The 16,112-nt window shown below is 38.1% G+C and overlaps 2 protein-coding genes across 2 annotated transcripts; both read right to left on the bottom strand.

Annotated features, from left to right (window-relative positions):
- Window positions 1-923: 923 nt before the first annotated feature.
- Window positions 924-8,014, bottom strand: LOC146324046 (5-hydroxytryptamine receptor 3A). The gene is made up of 9 exons (XM_084723273.1): window positions 7,633-8,014; window positions 6,776-6,939; window positions 6,472-6,516; window positions 6,066-6,175; window positions 5,666-5,835; window positions 5,273-5,433; window positions 4,804-5,014; window positions 3,155-3,448; window positions 924-1,780 (listed from the first exon to the last, which is right to left on the bottom strand). Exons 1-9 carry the CDS (start codon window positions 7,763-7,765, stop codon window positions 1,563-1,565), a joined length of 1,506 nt encoding a protein of 501 aa, XP_084579399.1. The 5' UTR covers window positions 7,766-8,014; the 3' UTR covers window positions 924-1,562.
- Window positions 8,015-8,894: 880 nt separating this feature from the next.
- LOC146324045 (5-hydroxytryptamine receptor 3A-like) lies at window positions 8,895-15,053 on the bottom strand. The gene is made up of 9 exons (XM_084723272.1): window positions 14,990-15,053; window positions 14,329-14,489; window positions 14,154-14,198; window positions 12,626-12,732; window positions 12,127-12,296; window positions 11,687-11,847; window positions 10,439-10,649; window positions 9,952-10,163; window positions 8,895-9,524 (listed from the first exon to the last, which is right to left on the bottom strand). The coding sequence occupies exons 1-9, from the start codon at window positions 15,042-15,044 to the stop codon at window positions 9,222-9,224; spliced, it is 1,425 nt and encodes a 474-aa protein (XP_084579398.1). The 5' UTR covers window positions 15,045-15,053; the 3' UTR covers window positions 8,895-9,221.
- Between the last annotated feature and the right edge of the window lie 1,059 nt (window positions 15,054-16,112).

The raw sequence follows: 16,112 nt of genomic DNA, 5'->3' as shown, positions 1-16,112 counted from the left end.
CGCCTCTCAGAGGACTGAGTGAATGTTATGCTTTCCCCCTTTCAGTTATTCAATAGTTAAGTAGCACTTCCCACAAAGTACAACTGAGGCTGATATGATTTTTATTACTTCATTTAGACTTAGGATCCTATATTACACTGAACTAAAGCACAAGTTCAAAGCGCATGGCGCGGTGGTTTTAATTTATTGAGGGTGTGTCCAAATCCACCTTTGCCATCTTGCATCAGGGACTCAGGGGTGTCCTGCCCCATCCTGCTCCTTCCACCCACAGTACACAGTGACATACACCTGTTAGCTGCGCCGTGATTAATTCATGGGTGTGTTTTAGACAAATATGCAATAAACCAATCAGAAAGTCAGCTCTCATCACCTTTAAGAGGCAGTTGCACCATCATGTGCACCATCAGGTTTCATGTATAAATAGATCTGCAAATAGAAGCTAGTTTATTTTGTATAAATCAGACTGGTTGCGATACACCTCAATCTGGCTGAGTGTCTGCCTGAGACAGATTGAGGTGCAGCTTCACGGCTGCCCGTTCTCCATCTCCTTCTTCTCTTTCTCCTCATCCTCATCTCCTCCTCCCATTCTCACTCCTAATGAGATTATTCTTGCCTGCATTTGTGTGAGCAAGTCAGTCAAGTTGTAACCACTGCAGGTGAAGGCTCAGCTCAAAACAGTCACTCAATAAAGGAATGGAAATTAAATGAAAATTAATTCTAATTATTACAAGATAACAGGAATAACAGAGAATGTATTTAATAGTATCATATTAAAACAATAATTAAGATTTGCATTGTTTTTCATTGAGCTGAGGTCCAAGAATTGAACCCTGGGGGACTCCACTCAGATTTATGATCACCACTGGCAACATTATAACCCCTGCTTACAAGATTTCACTTGAACGAAATGAGAACATGACCAGATAATCCTACCACTCCAGAAGTGGAACTGTATGATTAGTATATAAGGGCCTCCACAGTTTTAAGCAGTTACAGCACTGAAAGTGAACACTGCAGACAAATTATGTCTTGGTGGTGGCAGGAGTTGTTTTGTTCCATAGTTTGACATGAAGAAATTTGATGTCACTCGGACCTTTTTGATTTTTGCAAAGATGCAAACTAATTACATTTAATAGCAGAGAAGAGATCAGGGACTAACTGTGTTAGGGGCTTAATTTGCTTATCAACAGTGGAAAATTACAGAAGAGAATAGTAAACTTTCTCTGTTGATGATGATGATGATGATGATGATGATGATGATGATGATGATGATGATTATACATGTAATGTCCCTAAGCCATTATACTTCATGTACTTGTTGGTCCCATCTCCAGGCAACAAAACTAGCAGTGCTTCATGCACATGGTATTCCTTTGCAAAATCAGACACAGAAAACAAACTTTAAACAAACAATACAGAAACAATAACTGGTAAATATTGACAGAGATTTCTTTTTTGCCTTCTAGCTACAAAAATCACTTTTTAATGTTTATTGTTTTTAACTCGTATGATCTGTCTGTGTATTGAATTCCAGTCCTGGTTCACATCTGGCTCCTGTCCAGTTAAGACTGGCTGATCCAGATGCACCACATGGAGATGATGACGAGGGCGTAACAGGAGATGAGCAGCAGGTAGATGCGGAAGAGCAGGAAGTCGAGGACATATCCGACATGGCACCACTGGTCCTGCAGCTCGCTCTCCTTCTGCAGTGAGGTGAGGTGGGCACGAAGGTCGCCCAGGTATTGACAGATCTGCTGCAGTTCAGGCAGTGCAGCTGTACCTGACAGGAGAAGAGATAAGAGGGATCACCGTCCACGCCTGGTGACCGCCAGCTGTTTAGCCTGATACACCTGACAAAGATAATGTTAGTTTTGTGTGTGCCAGTGTATGATCTGTTTACAGTGAAAAGACAACTGAACTAAACTAGAATGCTGTTTAATAATGACAAATTCCTTGAAAATATTCACCAAAACAACATATTACACCTCAAATTAAAAAAAAAAAGTATAAACACTAAAAAAAATAACATTAGACTAAAAGTGCAGGTCAGGTCTAGATAGTTCTGCACCTTTGCATATGTAAGTAAAACAAAGTCATATCTACATTTACAAAGATGAGCAGTTTCATATTGTTCAGTGTCCCAAGAACCGTTATTTTTGAAAGTTATGTTACAGCTTGAGTGACCTCTGGTTCACATAGTTAATTGGTTTTGATTGTTGTAGGTGTTTCCTTGCAGCTAATTAACATATTACTTAAGTCTTTAACAGCTAACGTTAGAAATCCTATAAAATTAAAAATTGCCAGTGAGCACCAACCAGGATTTAAACACTGAGCTGTGGTTGAAAACTGGTCTGAATGTCTAAGACCTCTTTTTGTCCTATTATTTGATGGCTAAAATGTGGTCACAACATCAACGCCTCACAAAACACAGATTTGTTCAGTCGTTTTGCTATTTTGTGTAGTTGTACAGTGGAAGAGAGACCATATTGATTCATGTGAAGGCATTTCTCCAAAGTCATATTTCACTGGTAGCTGACCGTTTTAGCATTTTTAATGTTTGATATAAAATGTCATAGATATAAGCTTTCATAAAGATAACTGGGGTTCAAGTCCCATGTGTGACACACTTTTTTCTGATGAAATGAAAAATTTGGATGTAGTTTCTTAAAATTTACAATAGGCTATTTACACACTGTAGAAGATGAAAAATGTCACTGTTGCAAATCCTGGTGAAATACGGTCTAAATGTGAATATATATGTGAAAAAAAACAAAAAAAAAACGTTCACTTTTGGACCCTTTCTGAAAGTCTTGTTTCTGGTATTAATGCCAGTTTTTAAATGGAGAAACGCTCAGTAGACATGCTGTGTTGTGGATCATTCAGCATCTGTTTTTCTCAGATAATAAAGTAAAATCTTATGTGAAATAAGTTTGATTGAAGTGACAAAAGAATATTGATTTTGGCAAGACTATTCTGATTGAAATGTTCAATATAATCTGATAACTTAAAAAAAAGACTCAAATCTAAACTAAAATACTTCTTATTTTCTTTGATTAAGATAACTCAAATAAAACTTGACTAAAAACAGGAAGAGGTTGCCTAAAGTGGTATGCTAATATTTGTCATTTACAAGCGTGAGTGTGAGTTTGATTACCTCCGTTGCTGGCTGGGTGCTGGGCAGGTGGTGTCTGGCTGGCAGGTTGGTTAATGCATGGCCCTGAAAAACCATTTGAACTGTCAGATTTATCCTTCTGTGATACAGAAGGCGGCTCGACGTCCTCCGGCCACTTGTAGCAGATGAGGTTGGCTATGTGTTTGAGAACAACCACCCTCACCCAGTTGGGAACCTCCTGATATTTCATGGAGCTGTGGTGGAGGACGTTGGTAATGATGACCGTCTCCAGTAGACTGATGACCATCAGGGCCAGACACACAGAGAAATAGATACCTAGAGAGATCAGAGAATGCATATTAATGAGGTCATGTAAAACATATTAGATTTTAAGTTTGCCTCAGTATATATTTACAGTGTTTATAAATATGACAAAATATATAATTTGGATTTTTATTTAAATAATATTATTTTCAAATGTTCTACCTCAGTCTGTTTAAGCAGGAGGAAAATTAGGAGTGTCAAACTGAAAGAAAAAAATGTTAAATGCAATATTTTGTTTAATTCTAAACTTTGTAATCTAGGATTACAAAGGTGCATTGTACTTTTGTACATAATGTTTCTTTTCCAATTATAAAGGCTGATAAAGTGGGCTGAAAAATAAAAAGCTGCATTGTTTTACACATTTACATTCCTAACATTACATTTCAGACATAGGAAATATAAACGTACGATCCCTTGACAATTTACTGTTTCAAATCTGGCCCTTCTAAAAGAGAAATTAAATAGGTCTACAGTAGTTTTGGAAACAACATTACATATTTCCTCCTTAATAATAATACTAGAAATATATATATATGTTTGAGCATGTAACATTTACTGTTGTTTCTGTGGCCCTAAAGATGAAGAAACAATAGAGTGATAAGCTGTGCAATAAATGAAGTATGTATGAGTAAATTTGGGTAGTGCCTTTAGTCACTGGGGTGATTTCAAGGAACAGTGTGACATGAGGGTTTGTACAGAGATTAATTTTTTAAACTGATTTATTTTTAAAATTACAATTGCAATGGTTTAACTAAATTAAAGAGGTATCAAATGTATCACACAGTATGATCAGTCTAATTAAGCTTTTTCCCCCATCATCATCTTGAAAAGTGAATACAAAATTATGCTGAAAATATGTGAATATCTAGTTATTGATCACAACATTTTGAAAAAATCGCTCAGTAATGTCAGTCAGATTTTTATTCTGATCATTTTAATTACAATTAGCTATTATCATTTCTCTGTTAGATAGCTGTTTTAACTTCAGACAGTTGTTTATTTTGTCAAGACCATTAAAACAAAGAGAAAAATTTAAAACTGCATTAATATTTTTGGCCACTTGGGGGCAGCTGAAAACACACTGACATCATCCAGGAGAGATGTAATTGGGAATATGCTGCCAAACCGTTGACTTTCATTGCCTGTTATTGTTTTTAATATTTTTTCATACGCAATTGGCAGTTTTATATTTATGCCTTTTTACTTGCTGTACATGCTTTCATCTTTATTTTTCTTGCACCATGTTAATTGTTATGCACCAATATATCAAAGCAAATTCCTTTACATGAAAACCTACTTGGTAATAAACCCTGAAAACTGCCAAAAGAAACTGCTTGTGGTGCTCAGGTTATGTCACTCTGTCTGACCTATGATGGGCGTGCCGTTTGCTGTGCTGGGCAGCAGGTCGTTCATGATGAGCAGAAAGACGGTGTAGCCCAGGATGAGGGTCATCTTGAAGGAGGCGCGGTCGACGCTGTGGGGGGGCAGGTAGAAGGACAGGATGTCGATGAGCATGAGGAAGGAGCTGGGGATCAGCAGGTTGACCACGTAGAGCACCGGCCGCCGCTTTATGACCACCTAGAAACCAACAGCCAGTTTATAGAGTCTCACCTTCACTGTTTAAGCAAATCAATAACTTTTATGAAAAAGAAAATCATGGTAGATAACATGTAAAAATGGTAATATGTGCACTTAAGCTTTTCTACAGATTAAATAAATGAGACAGAACGTGTATATTAGAGAGCTTTCACTGTTCTGTGTTTGGTAGCCAGACATTTTATTTGCAGCTGTTATACTTGCAGATGTAAAAGTAGTAAATTGAGTGGTTTCACTCACCCAGAAGGTGATGATGTCCCACTCATCAATCCCAAACTGGAGGATGGAGGTCTCCCCCAGTATGTCCACCAGCTCCCACTCTCCACTGGCTTCCAGGTAACGCTTTGAGTTTCTAGACATCTCCTCAAATGTCAGAGCTGGACTGACCCTCACATCTCTGACTGTCAAAGAGATAAACACCATGAGAAAGGGAAAACTTACCAGACTGCTATTATACTAATTATTATTTTCTCATTATTTTCTTTTTGTTTTTAACTGCCTGCAAAAGATTCCAAAAGCACAACAAACTGCAGTTGCACTTTCTGACCCACCAGCTTTAGGTTATGTTTGGATAGTATAGCCAATGACTGGATGAGTTTATGATTGTGTAAATATGAAGAAGCCTGTTCTTACTGGTGTGCATGTAGGAGCCAAATGTAAATGTGCAGTTCTGCACGTCAAAAGGAAAACTGAAGATCTCCAGGTTGCAGGCAGAGACGAGCCGCAACATCCTGTCCCAGCGGATGTGACCTGTGTGGTTCACGTAGACGTAAGGACACGCCTGGGAAACATCGTCATCCACACTGGGAGTGATGGAAGTGGAAGAGTGAGGATGAAGTAAAAGAAAAAAGAGATGGTATTTAAATAGGAAAACAAACACAAGGTAAATCACTTTAACTCATCAACTTTTCACAGCTATTTTGACATGAAATGTTAGAGTTAACACAGGCAACGATACCAAAGGCTCTGTTCCATTTAGGTCAAACAGAGTCAGTTTGTGCATACTACACTATCAAGGAGCTGGAGAACTTACAACTCATACACAATGATGTCTGGAGACCAGAGCTTCTTCACAGGGAGAGAAATCCTGCTGACGCCGTCACACTCATCAGGATCCCAGACCAGGAACTCATGGTGCCAGTACTGCAAGGAAATAAACCAGGAACAATGCACCGTTAAACTACCAGTAAATATCTGCTCACCTTCAACCCCCCCAACCTGGGTCAGACCGGTGTTGGCATCCGGCTGTGATGGGTGCAACTCTTCAGGCATGATTAAAGCGCTAAAATAATTAAGAATAACTTTTAAATTTTTTATATAAAATTAAAATGTCTGTTTCCTTGTAATTTTATAATCTTTCTATTTTTCCTGCTGTGATCACAGGCACATTAAATTTGCATCAGATTGCATTACATTTATTGACAGTGTTTATTACTTACCAGTCGCAGCCACAAGAAGGTAGTGAGTATCTGTGTTTTCTCATTCTGAAATACAGTAAACAACAAGATGAACCTTATTTGAAGCTGACTGCTGCCTCTAGGGTGAAATCATGAATACAATGTTTTATAACAAAACATACAATAATCACTAATATGATTTGCAGTGATGAATGTGTGCACAGGTTGACAAACTGATTACCACAAACCTCTGTCAGTCTGACAGTCCCTCACAGAATTTCTTTAATGTGGATCAGAGAGCAGATACCAGTAACATTTTTCTTAAATCACAAATCGACAAACTCACCACCCCCAGGACGGCGTACAGGGTGAAGGAGATGTTGGCGATGGTGGGGTTGCTCAGGTTCTCCGCTGGTCTGAAGGGCTGCAAGTCAAACACAGCCTGCATGGACTCATAGGTTGGACCGCTGTGACCGTCTTTACAGGTCAGTTTACTGTAACATACAGACACTGACAAGAAAAAAAAAACTTTATAAAAGACACGACTGTTGCTTTAATTGCAATTTAATTACACCTTTTAAACTTTCCATTATCATTTTAGAGAAATCTGTTTTTTTTTTCAAAATATACAGCTATACCAAACCACATAAAACAAAATGCTGTACTTTGCATTTATGTGTTTTCTTACAAATGGTTAAATTGAACAAAACTATTTGTTGCCTTCAAAAGTACTAAAAAGATTTTTTATCTGACTTATGTCTGATAAAAATCTGAATGTGTTTGAAAGCAGACGTCCCTTACTTGAACATATTCTTCAAACAGACTCAAATTACTTGAAAGATTTCTTTATTTTGAGTTAAAAACCACACCAGATTTATCACAAATAGGAATACGTGGACAGCTAAATGATAGATCAATAGTTTTCTTCATATATATATATATGTTCTAATATGCAATGGCAAGATTCAATTTAGATTTGCCTGAGCAAAACAAAAAAGATGGCATGAAATCACACTGTAAGGATCACTTAAAACCTGGATCAGACAATAATTATTATTGAAGTTTTAACAGTATTGCTCATCATTCACATGAAGAGAAAGAGGAAGTTTTCATTTGCAGAGCTAAACATGCTTCGGTCTGGAAAATAAAACACATACATGACTAAAAACAATAAAGTAGTAGATATAAGAAGGTTATCATTACCTGATATTAAGAGCAAAACTGAGATGAGGCTGATACTCTGCAGAGACAAACTCATGCTGGATGAATATCCTCCACAATCACTGATCTGATTGTGTGTAAAGGTAGCTCCTATCAGCAGTGTAAATGCACACATACACACTTGTTTTTGCCACTGAGCAGGACACTGAAATGACTAACATCAATTCTCTGGAGAATTAACATTAACCACAACCCCTACGTGTGTAATCACAACCCATGACATGAAACAAATCCTAACCTTAAAAAAAACCCTAAAAAACAAGATAAATCACTGAAATTTGGTTTAGCTTGTAGTAGTCAGCTTTTTGCACTGAAATGTTGTGACTGTGTGTTTTGACAGTTGTGTTCCAACAACCCGAGAAATACAGGAGTCCATACACTATAATGACCTCATGCTACATGCTGGGAAACATTCAAAATTTTTGCTTTAATTTAAATGGCCATGATAACTTTATGATAAGTTTATTCAATTTGTTTGAAGCAACACTGGAAAAATGTTCTCTAAAGCACCTAAAATTGTAAACTAATGGAAGTAAATCCTCTTTCCCATCACAAATACTTATATACTAACCTTCACATATATAACACAGAGGAAAATATTAATAAATATTATTAAATAAATGTTTTACATTTGTTGATGGTTTACATAATGCCCAGTTGTAAGGGGTGCAGCAGCCCCCTCAGTACCCCTACCTCCCATGTCCATCCACACAATCAAATGAACACAAAACTGGCCTAATTTCAGATATATAATATACGTACATTTAGTTACCCCATTATCTATTCAAATTCTATACAAACCTCACACAGAAAAGGAGATTTTCAAACCAGTTTACAGACAGGATATCTATATTCTTTCGAGGACCATCAATCCTCATGAATAGAAATGCAAAACACACAAATTTATGGTATGATTAGATAGATCCTAAATTCACTAAGGACAATGTAGGACTTGTTGTTCCACACCTCTGGTAACCACTCACCCATTTTATTTTTCAACACCTCCACCTATGGGATTTACAATCTGTTCCATTCTCCAGTGCTGCGTAGCGTGTCGTCAAACCATGTGCTTATTTTCTTACTTTTTTCTGCTGTTTTCTACACCAGTGACTTAGTGATGACATCCATTATGCCATATTTGCTGCCTTGTAGCCAAAAAGGTCATTGTACGAAATTTAAAGTGACTGCATGACATGTTGGAATATAGGGTCTGTATGAAGCGTTTGAGAATCACTCCTAGAAATTGTACTGAAACTTCAAAACAGTTAAATACTTTAACGTCCGAGTGTTGAAGATAATACTGACTGGTTAAAGCACAGAGGTCAGGGTCTTGTCTACAAGTGAGAGTACAAAGGAGCCCATAGGTGGATCATGTGGCGTCAGCAGTAATCTGGTCGTTGCACTGGACTGTTGCTGAGCCTGAAGGCAAAGCTCTCAGTATACCAGTCAATCTACTTTCCAACCTTAATCTATTGTTACAAGCCTGGGGGAGTGACTGAAACAACAAAAACAGGAAGGCTGGGCTCAGCTTTAGAGACAGGGCTTAACTTAAACAAACATAAACAGCCAAGTCAATGTTTGTGTGAGCTATTCGAGACCCACATAGCAACGATGGTTATAAAGCTGACCGAGATGAAGACAATGTAAATGCCAAACAGCAGACGGTCGACCACTATCCCGATCATTTGCCATTCCTGCGAGGCTTTGCTCCCCTGGAAGTGTTTGTCTATCTGAAGGCGGATGGACGTGAGATCTCTGCTCAGGTTCCTCAGTTCCTCCAGGGCCGGCTCTGGAGGACGTTTCTCCGGAGGTGTGTCATCATCACAGATGCTCTGAAGATCTCTCGAAGAGATGATGCTGGTATTCGTCCCTGGGTAGAAAAAAATCAAGTCTATATATATGTAATAATATATAATCTGGACATACTACTCTCTCTAACTTTTAAAGAGAAATTGTTTTATGTCCAATCAGTGTTAATGGTAAAATGTAGACAGTTGAAGCAATAAATTCTTCATTGTGTTCTATATTGGCTGAGTTCTCCTGCTGCAAAATCTGTTGATCTTCCTGCATCCAGTGATGTCACAGCAACATTGCTGGTTTTAAGGAAGGACTACAGGCTACTTCAGCTTGGATTTCTGGTCTCCACCTCTGAGACCAACCTGTCTTAGCTTTATTTTCTGTACAGCCTAGCTACAGTCCAAAATTACAAACATATATTAACACTCAAGTTTGTTATTAATGTCATTAGAACTTCAAATGAGTTAAAATTTAAATAAAATAAAATGATGATAATGTTTTTATACCTCCAGTAGGTGGGTGAAGGGAGACTGTGACGCGGTTGCTCTTCTTTTTTGGAGGGAGACAAACGGCAACAGCTAGATACTGCAACACGAGGACACTGAGCCAGTGAGGCACAGCGCTGTACTGGCTGGAGCTGAACTGGATATTAGTGATGAACACCGTCTCCAACAGGCTGGCCACCATCAGAGCAAGGCTGACCAAGAAGAAAACATCTGTAGTAAACAAAAAACGTGTAGGGGTGAGAAATAAAAAGGCATCTACCTAAACTCCTTCATACAGGTTTAGACTCCCTCCTGTTCACTACTCTCTCCCAATGAAAGATGCCCGATACAACCTTCACAATGGTTGTTCTTTCCTGAGTACTTCCTTGCTTGTGTAGTATCAGCTCTCAGATGCACATCGCTTTGAATGAAAGTGTCTGCTAAATGAAATTGTCAATTGTAAGAGCTAAAAATAAAAATTTAATTATATCATTAGCGTCACCCACTCAAGAGAGGCGTTTCATTTCCGGTGACAGGCAGCAGGTCGTTCATGATGAGCAGGAAAACGGTGTAGCCCAGGATGAGGGTCATCTTGAAGGAGGAGCGGTCCACGCTCTGAGGAGGCAGCAGGAAGCTGAAGAGGTCCAGTGTGATGAGGAAGCAGCTGGGCAATATGAGGTTCACCACATAGAGGAGTGGCCTGCGTCTCAAAATTATCTTAGGATGAGACAAAAGTACAAAGCCTCATGGTTTTTGTCAGACTTAACTATACTGGTCTAATTCCTAATTTATGAGACGCTTGTTTTCCATGAATATTGACATCCTTCACTAGCCCCTATAAAACTTTCTCTGTTGTAGTTTCTGGTGCTTTTTTTGTGGCCCCTCAGATCTTTGGTGTCCCCCATGGATCTATCCTTGGTCCCCCTGTGTTCTCTGTTTACATGTTTCTACTGTGATGATTTTTATTTCTACCAAAGCAACATACACTTCCTCACTTTTTAGAACTTAATTTAAATATCCCAGAACATAAGGCTTTCATCTCATGAAATGTTGTTACATTGCTTTAAATTTAGCACATTTTTATTATGTGGTTTTTAATCACCTAAATGACTTTTTTGGTTTTTAATTACTTGATTACAGTGATGTTGGAAGGTTTTCAATGCAGGGAGTCTCCTGGATCTCCAGGTGGTCATTTGAGTTGGTCCTCGGCACAAACTGTGTGTGGTGTTAAACTTATGTTTAAGGTTATATGGTTACAATTAAAGTTATCTTCATGTATGTTAGCACTATCAGGTAAATAATGGGTGCATTCTCTGGATGTGCTGATAGTGAGTTTACTAAGTCCTTTCAGATTTTAATACGTCAGAGACACAGGACACATACCTAGCAACATCACTGATGACTCATCATATTGATTCAGGCTTGATTTCTGCTCCATGATGCTTCTTTTTAATTCTGACATTTGTCCATGTTGTCTTTTGTCTTCCTTAACACTGAAATATTTGGATCTTGATTAAGCGCCTTGCAATTATCTTTTGTGCAAATAAATAATTTGTAAATTTCAGAATGGTAGTGGTTGTATAAAAAAAAAAAAAAATCCCCGGGCTACGGAGACAACAAATATTAATCATATAATTAAAACTGACATAGCAATTCTACACAGGGATTCTTTAAGCTAACACAGCTGATATAACAGTGATTCTGTTCTTTATGTGAATACAGAAAACAAGTTTTAAAAACTTAAAAGTGCTCACCAAGTATTTGATCTCAGAGTAGCTTCCATCAGTTATCTCCAGGGTGGATGGAGCGATGTGGACATCAACAAGTTCCCACTCCCCTCTGGTCTGTATCACTTTTTTGGACTCTTGCAGGATGTCTTCAGCTGTGGTGCCTTGAATCATCCTTATGTCATCAGCTGAAATTAAATTGGGGGAAGGTTTATCAATATAAGATACCCAGTCTGTGTGAAGTGTTGCTTATGGTCTTCTGCAAAATGTAGAGCTAAGTTGTCAGCATAAAAGACAAGTTCATGGAATTTCAGGGCTGAAGATACTTGAATTCATTCGTTTAATCCTGCTGAAATTTCATTTCACTTTTCTGTCAAATATTTTGTGTTGTTTGTTTGTTAAAATGTGGTTTTAAAGTTTTGAGATGAGATTTTATTCTGTTGTGGTTGTTTTTTGGGCCGGCTTACCAAAGTGTAGATATGATCCAAAGGTGAGCGAGCAGCTTTGAAAATCGAAGGGGAAACTGTAGATTAATAATTTGCAGGAGCTGACCACTCTGATCGGCTTATCATCAAAAACACGACCTGTGTTGTATAAATAGACAAAGGGAGTTTCAGGAGAGTTGTTCTCGTCCATGCTGGAAAAGAATAGAATAGAATTGAAATTAAAAAACTGAGCTGTACATATATACTTTTAAAGAATAGGGTTCATGTACTGTAGCAAATAATTAATCAAAGCAACTAATATTTTAAATTAGGCACAGTTTAAAATCTTTACTGTTTTCAATGTTTTTGTAGTGGTGTTAATTTCATCAAAAGAAGCTTAATAAACCAATATGTGGCATGGCAACATAATAGCTACTAAATCTGCTGCCAGAAGAAGGCACGATCTATTGATCATGTGATTTCTCATTTTCTAAGGAAGGCTGAACAAGTGCACAGACTACTGGGCATCCTTTTAACTTACAACTCTGAGATGTGGACGTCTGGGACCCAAAGATTTTCCCGCGGGACAGAGACTCTTGCAGTTCCACATTCCTTCTTATCCCAGCTCAGTCCGTGTATGTCCCACTCCTAGAACAATACCAATATGATGTACAGTTTAGAAAATGCCAATCATATTTTTGATTACCTTGTACCTGTTATGACCGTTCCAGTGGTTTGGTCTCAATTAGTCCCATGTTTGTCAACTTGACCTTTGAACTAATACATGTAAATGGGGGAGCTGGAGCTTTTCTGAATAAAAACCATTAAAATGTTTATTTCTCACACACAAGCCTCCAGCACACAACTTGGCCTGCTAGCATCCAGCCTGCTAGGTAGATTACACTCAGTTTTGTGAGTCCGCGGCGTTCCTGTCCTGAGCCAGCTAGTTTTCTACCTGCTTGTCCTGAGTCAGCTTGTCACCAGACTTAACCTACAGCCAGTTCCTGTTCTCAAGTTGGCCAGATCCCTGCATGAAGCACCAGAAGGAATTGTGGATCTTGGCAACGCTGTGCCTCTCAGCTGCTCAGCTCTGCAGAGCCTCAGCTGCCCAGTGTCTTGGCCTCCCTGCCCCCCAGCGCAATGGTGGTTTCACTGCCCAGTACCCCAGCCTCCGTCTCTTCATTTCCTGTGTTGATACCATTCTGAGCTGCGGCAGTTCCCAGTTCCTGAGCTGCTGCAGTCATCACCTCTTCCTCCTCAGCTCCAGTGGTCACTGATTCCTTGGCTCCACCAGGACTCTCTGTCACCATCTGGTCTGTTGCCAGCACTCCAGCCACCAGTCCCCCAGTTCTCCATTCGAGGCTCATCACCTCCGGAGGGGTCCTGCCACCTTCGGTGCCGCTCTTCAGAGCAGCTCTAACTCGCTGGTTGTCCTTTTTAAGGGAAACTTCACTTGCAACTGCTTCAAAAATTTGCCAGGATGAGCAATTTAGTTTGACTCACCATGAAAGACCATGTAAAGTATGCCTTTTTGGATACTATTTCATACCAACAGAAAATGAATCAATGCACACAGTCAGTATGCTATTATCTGAAGTATGTTCTTTCATTTCATTTCTTCATCAAAGGTCATATGACACAAATATATTGGGTTTAGGTTGGGCTTCTCCATATGTCTCCCATAGTGTTCAATAGATCTGATACCAAAGTCTGGCACCACGAAGAGCATTAGAACATTGTTTTATAGTTTTTTTAGTTTCCTTGGTACCCTGACCAGTCTGAAGCAGACCACAAATTTCAGCCATTAAAGAACGCACCGCTGTGCCAGCCCCAGCTTAAATAGAGTTCTCTTCACACTCATGGTTTAAAGATGGTGCCTCCCTCCTCCGGACTATTCAGATTCCTTTCTTAGATACTGTGCCTAAAAAAATTAAACTATATTTATGACCCATTTTTAAAATTGTATGTCTTATGTATGTCCAATGGGATTGGGACTCAGAGACACAGACAGTAGATTTTAGACACATTTCTACATCAGTTAGTGCTTCATCAGTGCTCTGAAAACTTACCAGTACTTGCCATATGAATATTGTCAAGGATTGGTCTTTTTCATTCTGTGGATGAGATATATTGCTGATTATTAATGATGAATGAGATTTACTCTACACTATACTTAGTTGATAAAGTTACAGATGTTCATGTTTATGTGCAGTATGGATACATTAGCATGGTTACTTGACTCACCACTCCTATAATTCCCACCACAGTCATATCAATGGTTATGTTCACTGGATTTGAAAAGTCTTTTACAGGCGGCAGTAGTTTTTTAGGAAATAATTCCTTCTCTAGTGCATCAAACAAGGATTTGGGACTTGGACTGGCGCAGTTCAATGCTGCGACAAAGCCTGTGAAAGAAGAAATGTAAATTTGCAAGACAAATAAATTTATGAGTCTTTGTATTTGCTCAAAGACAGAACTATTTACATTATATATTCCTATATATTCCTAGATATTTATTGTTGGTTTTTTTCTTTAATTCTGTTATATTAAAAAACACCCACAGGTTTTTAGTCTTTTTGCTAAAATCTTGTTTTAAGGTTTTACTTAAAATCTTTTAACATAACTTTAACTTTTATAAACATCTCATGGCAGTTTTGTTTTGTAAAACTCCAGTCATATACAGTGTATTTCAAATCCAAGGCAAATAACAAATACATTTTTGAATGAATTTCTCAATTACTTTTTTCTTTACTGTTATATGAATATAAAGTGAAAATAAATACAATCATTCATTCAGGTTTATTTGGTAGATTTTTTCCTTCTGAAAATTAATCAGTTTTTAACAGATCATCTTCCTTTTTTATTTTGCTTTTTTACAAGGTTGTGAAAAGTCTTTTATCCTTACCGTGAAGCAGTGAAAAACAGGTGAAGACGAGCCCGACTGTCTTTACGTCTGTCATCTTGTCTGTGTCAGCTCGACCACTTTCGTAACCTGTCCCACCAATTTCAGGCAAAATGTCAACACTTTGAGCAAATGGTATATCTTGTTTCTGATTGGCTCAAAGCAACTCACACATTTTCCTCCTGAATTACGCACACGCAAGTCTTATTTTTCTAAACAGCAAAATTGTTGCAAAATTGAAGTCATTCAGGGAGGTCTGTCATTTGTGATATTGTTTTTTTTTTAAGTTTAAACACAATAGAAAAGATTTGAGAGAAAATGAAAGAAATTGTATAAGAAAATGTTGAATGTATGATGGTCAAAAAACATAGTGATGATGAAAAAGACAGACAAGATGATTTTAACTGTATTACATATTATTATTAGGAATAATAAATGCTATGTCTTTTCTTTTATGTTAGAGCTCCATATTTCACTACAAATGCAGTCCTGGACTTAATTTGCCAAAAGACTGAGGGGAGAAAAAGCAAATAGAAGAACCTAACGGCCCATGAACACAGTTGTCCTAAATACCTCCAGGACAGAGTGATTACCATAGACCAAATGGTTTGCTGAAATGTGCAAATATTTGTTGTCTAATTCCAATAGAAAAGTTGGCAGGACTTTCATTTATTCATCTAAAAAGAAATAGCAAGCAGCCAGCTAGTTTTAGCCCTAAAACACAGCTGCTGACGAGATCAGTTTGAAAGAAAATATACGACACAGTAAAAAGATTAGAGAAGGGGGATATAACTCAGTCTACAGGCGTGATCTTGCAACATATTACTTAGAGATATAAAGAAAACAACCAACCCTCAAGTTTCCTCTGTGCTCTGTGATAACTGACAAGGAACATGAGAATGCATGTTAGTAGATGAAAATTCACAAAATCCCCCAAAATATGAAATCACGGGTCACATTTTCTGTCCCAGCAGATGTGATGTGTGTGGTTCAGGCAGGACATGCAATCATCATCAAACCCACTGTGAGGCTTGCAGGAGTCAGGGTAAAGTAAAGTAAATAAATAAGCGGCAGTGATTGATTGGTAATTTGATATAGAGACGGTGTTTGAATTATTCCTGCAGGG

The sequence above is a fragment of the Lutjanus erythropterus genome, chromosome 7 (genome assembly GCF_056507025.1).
Source record: "Lutjanus erythropterus isolate fLutEry1 chromosome 7, fLutEry1.hap2, whole genome shotgun sequence".
NCBI classification, from domain to species: Eukaryota; Metazoa; Chordata; class Actinopteri; order Lutjaniformes; family Lutjanidae; genus Lutjanus; species Lutjanus erythropterus.
Note: the sequence above shows the minus strand (reverse complement) of the source record. Positions and strands in the feature narration are given on the sequence as shown.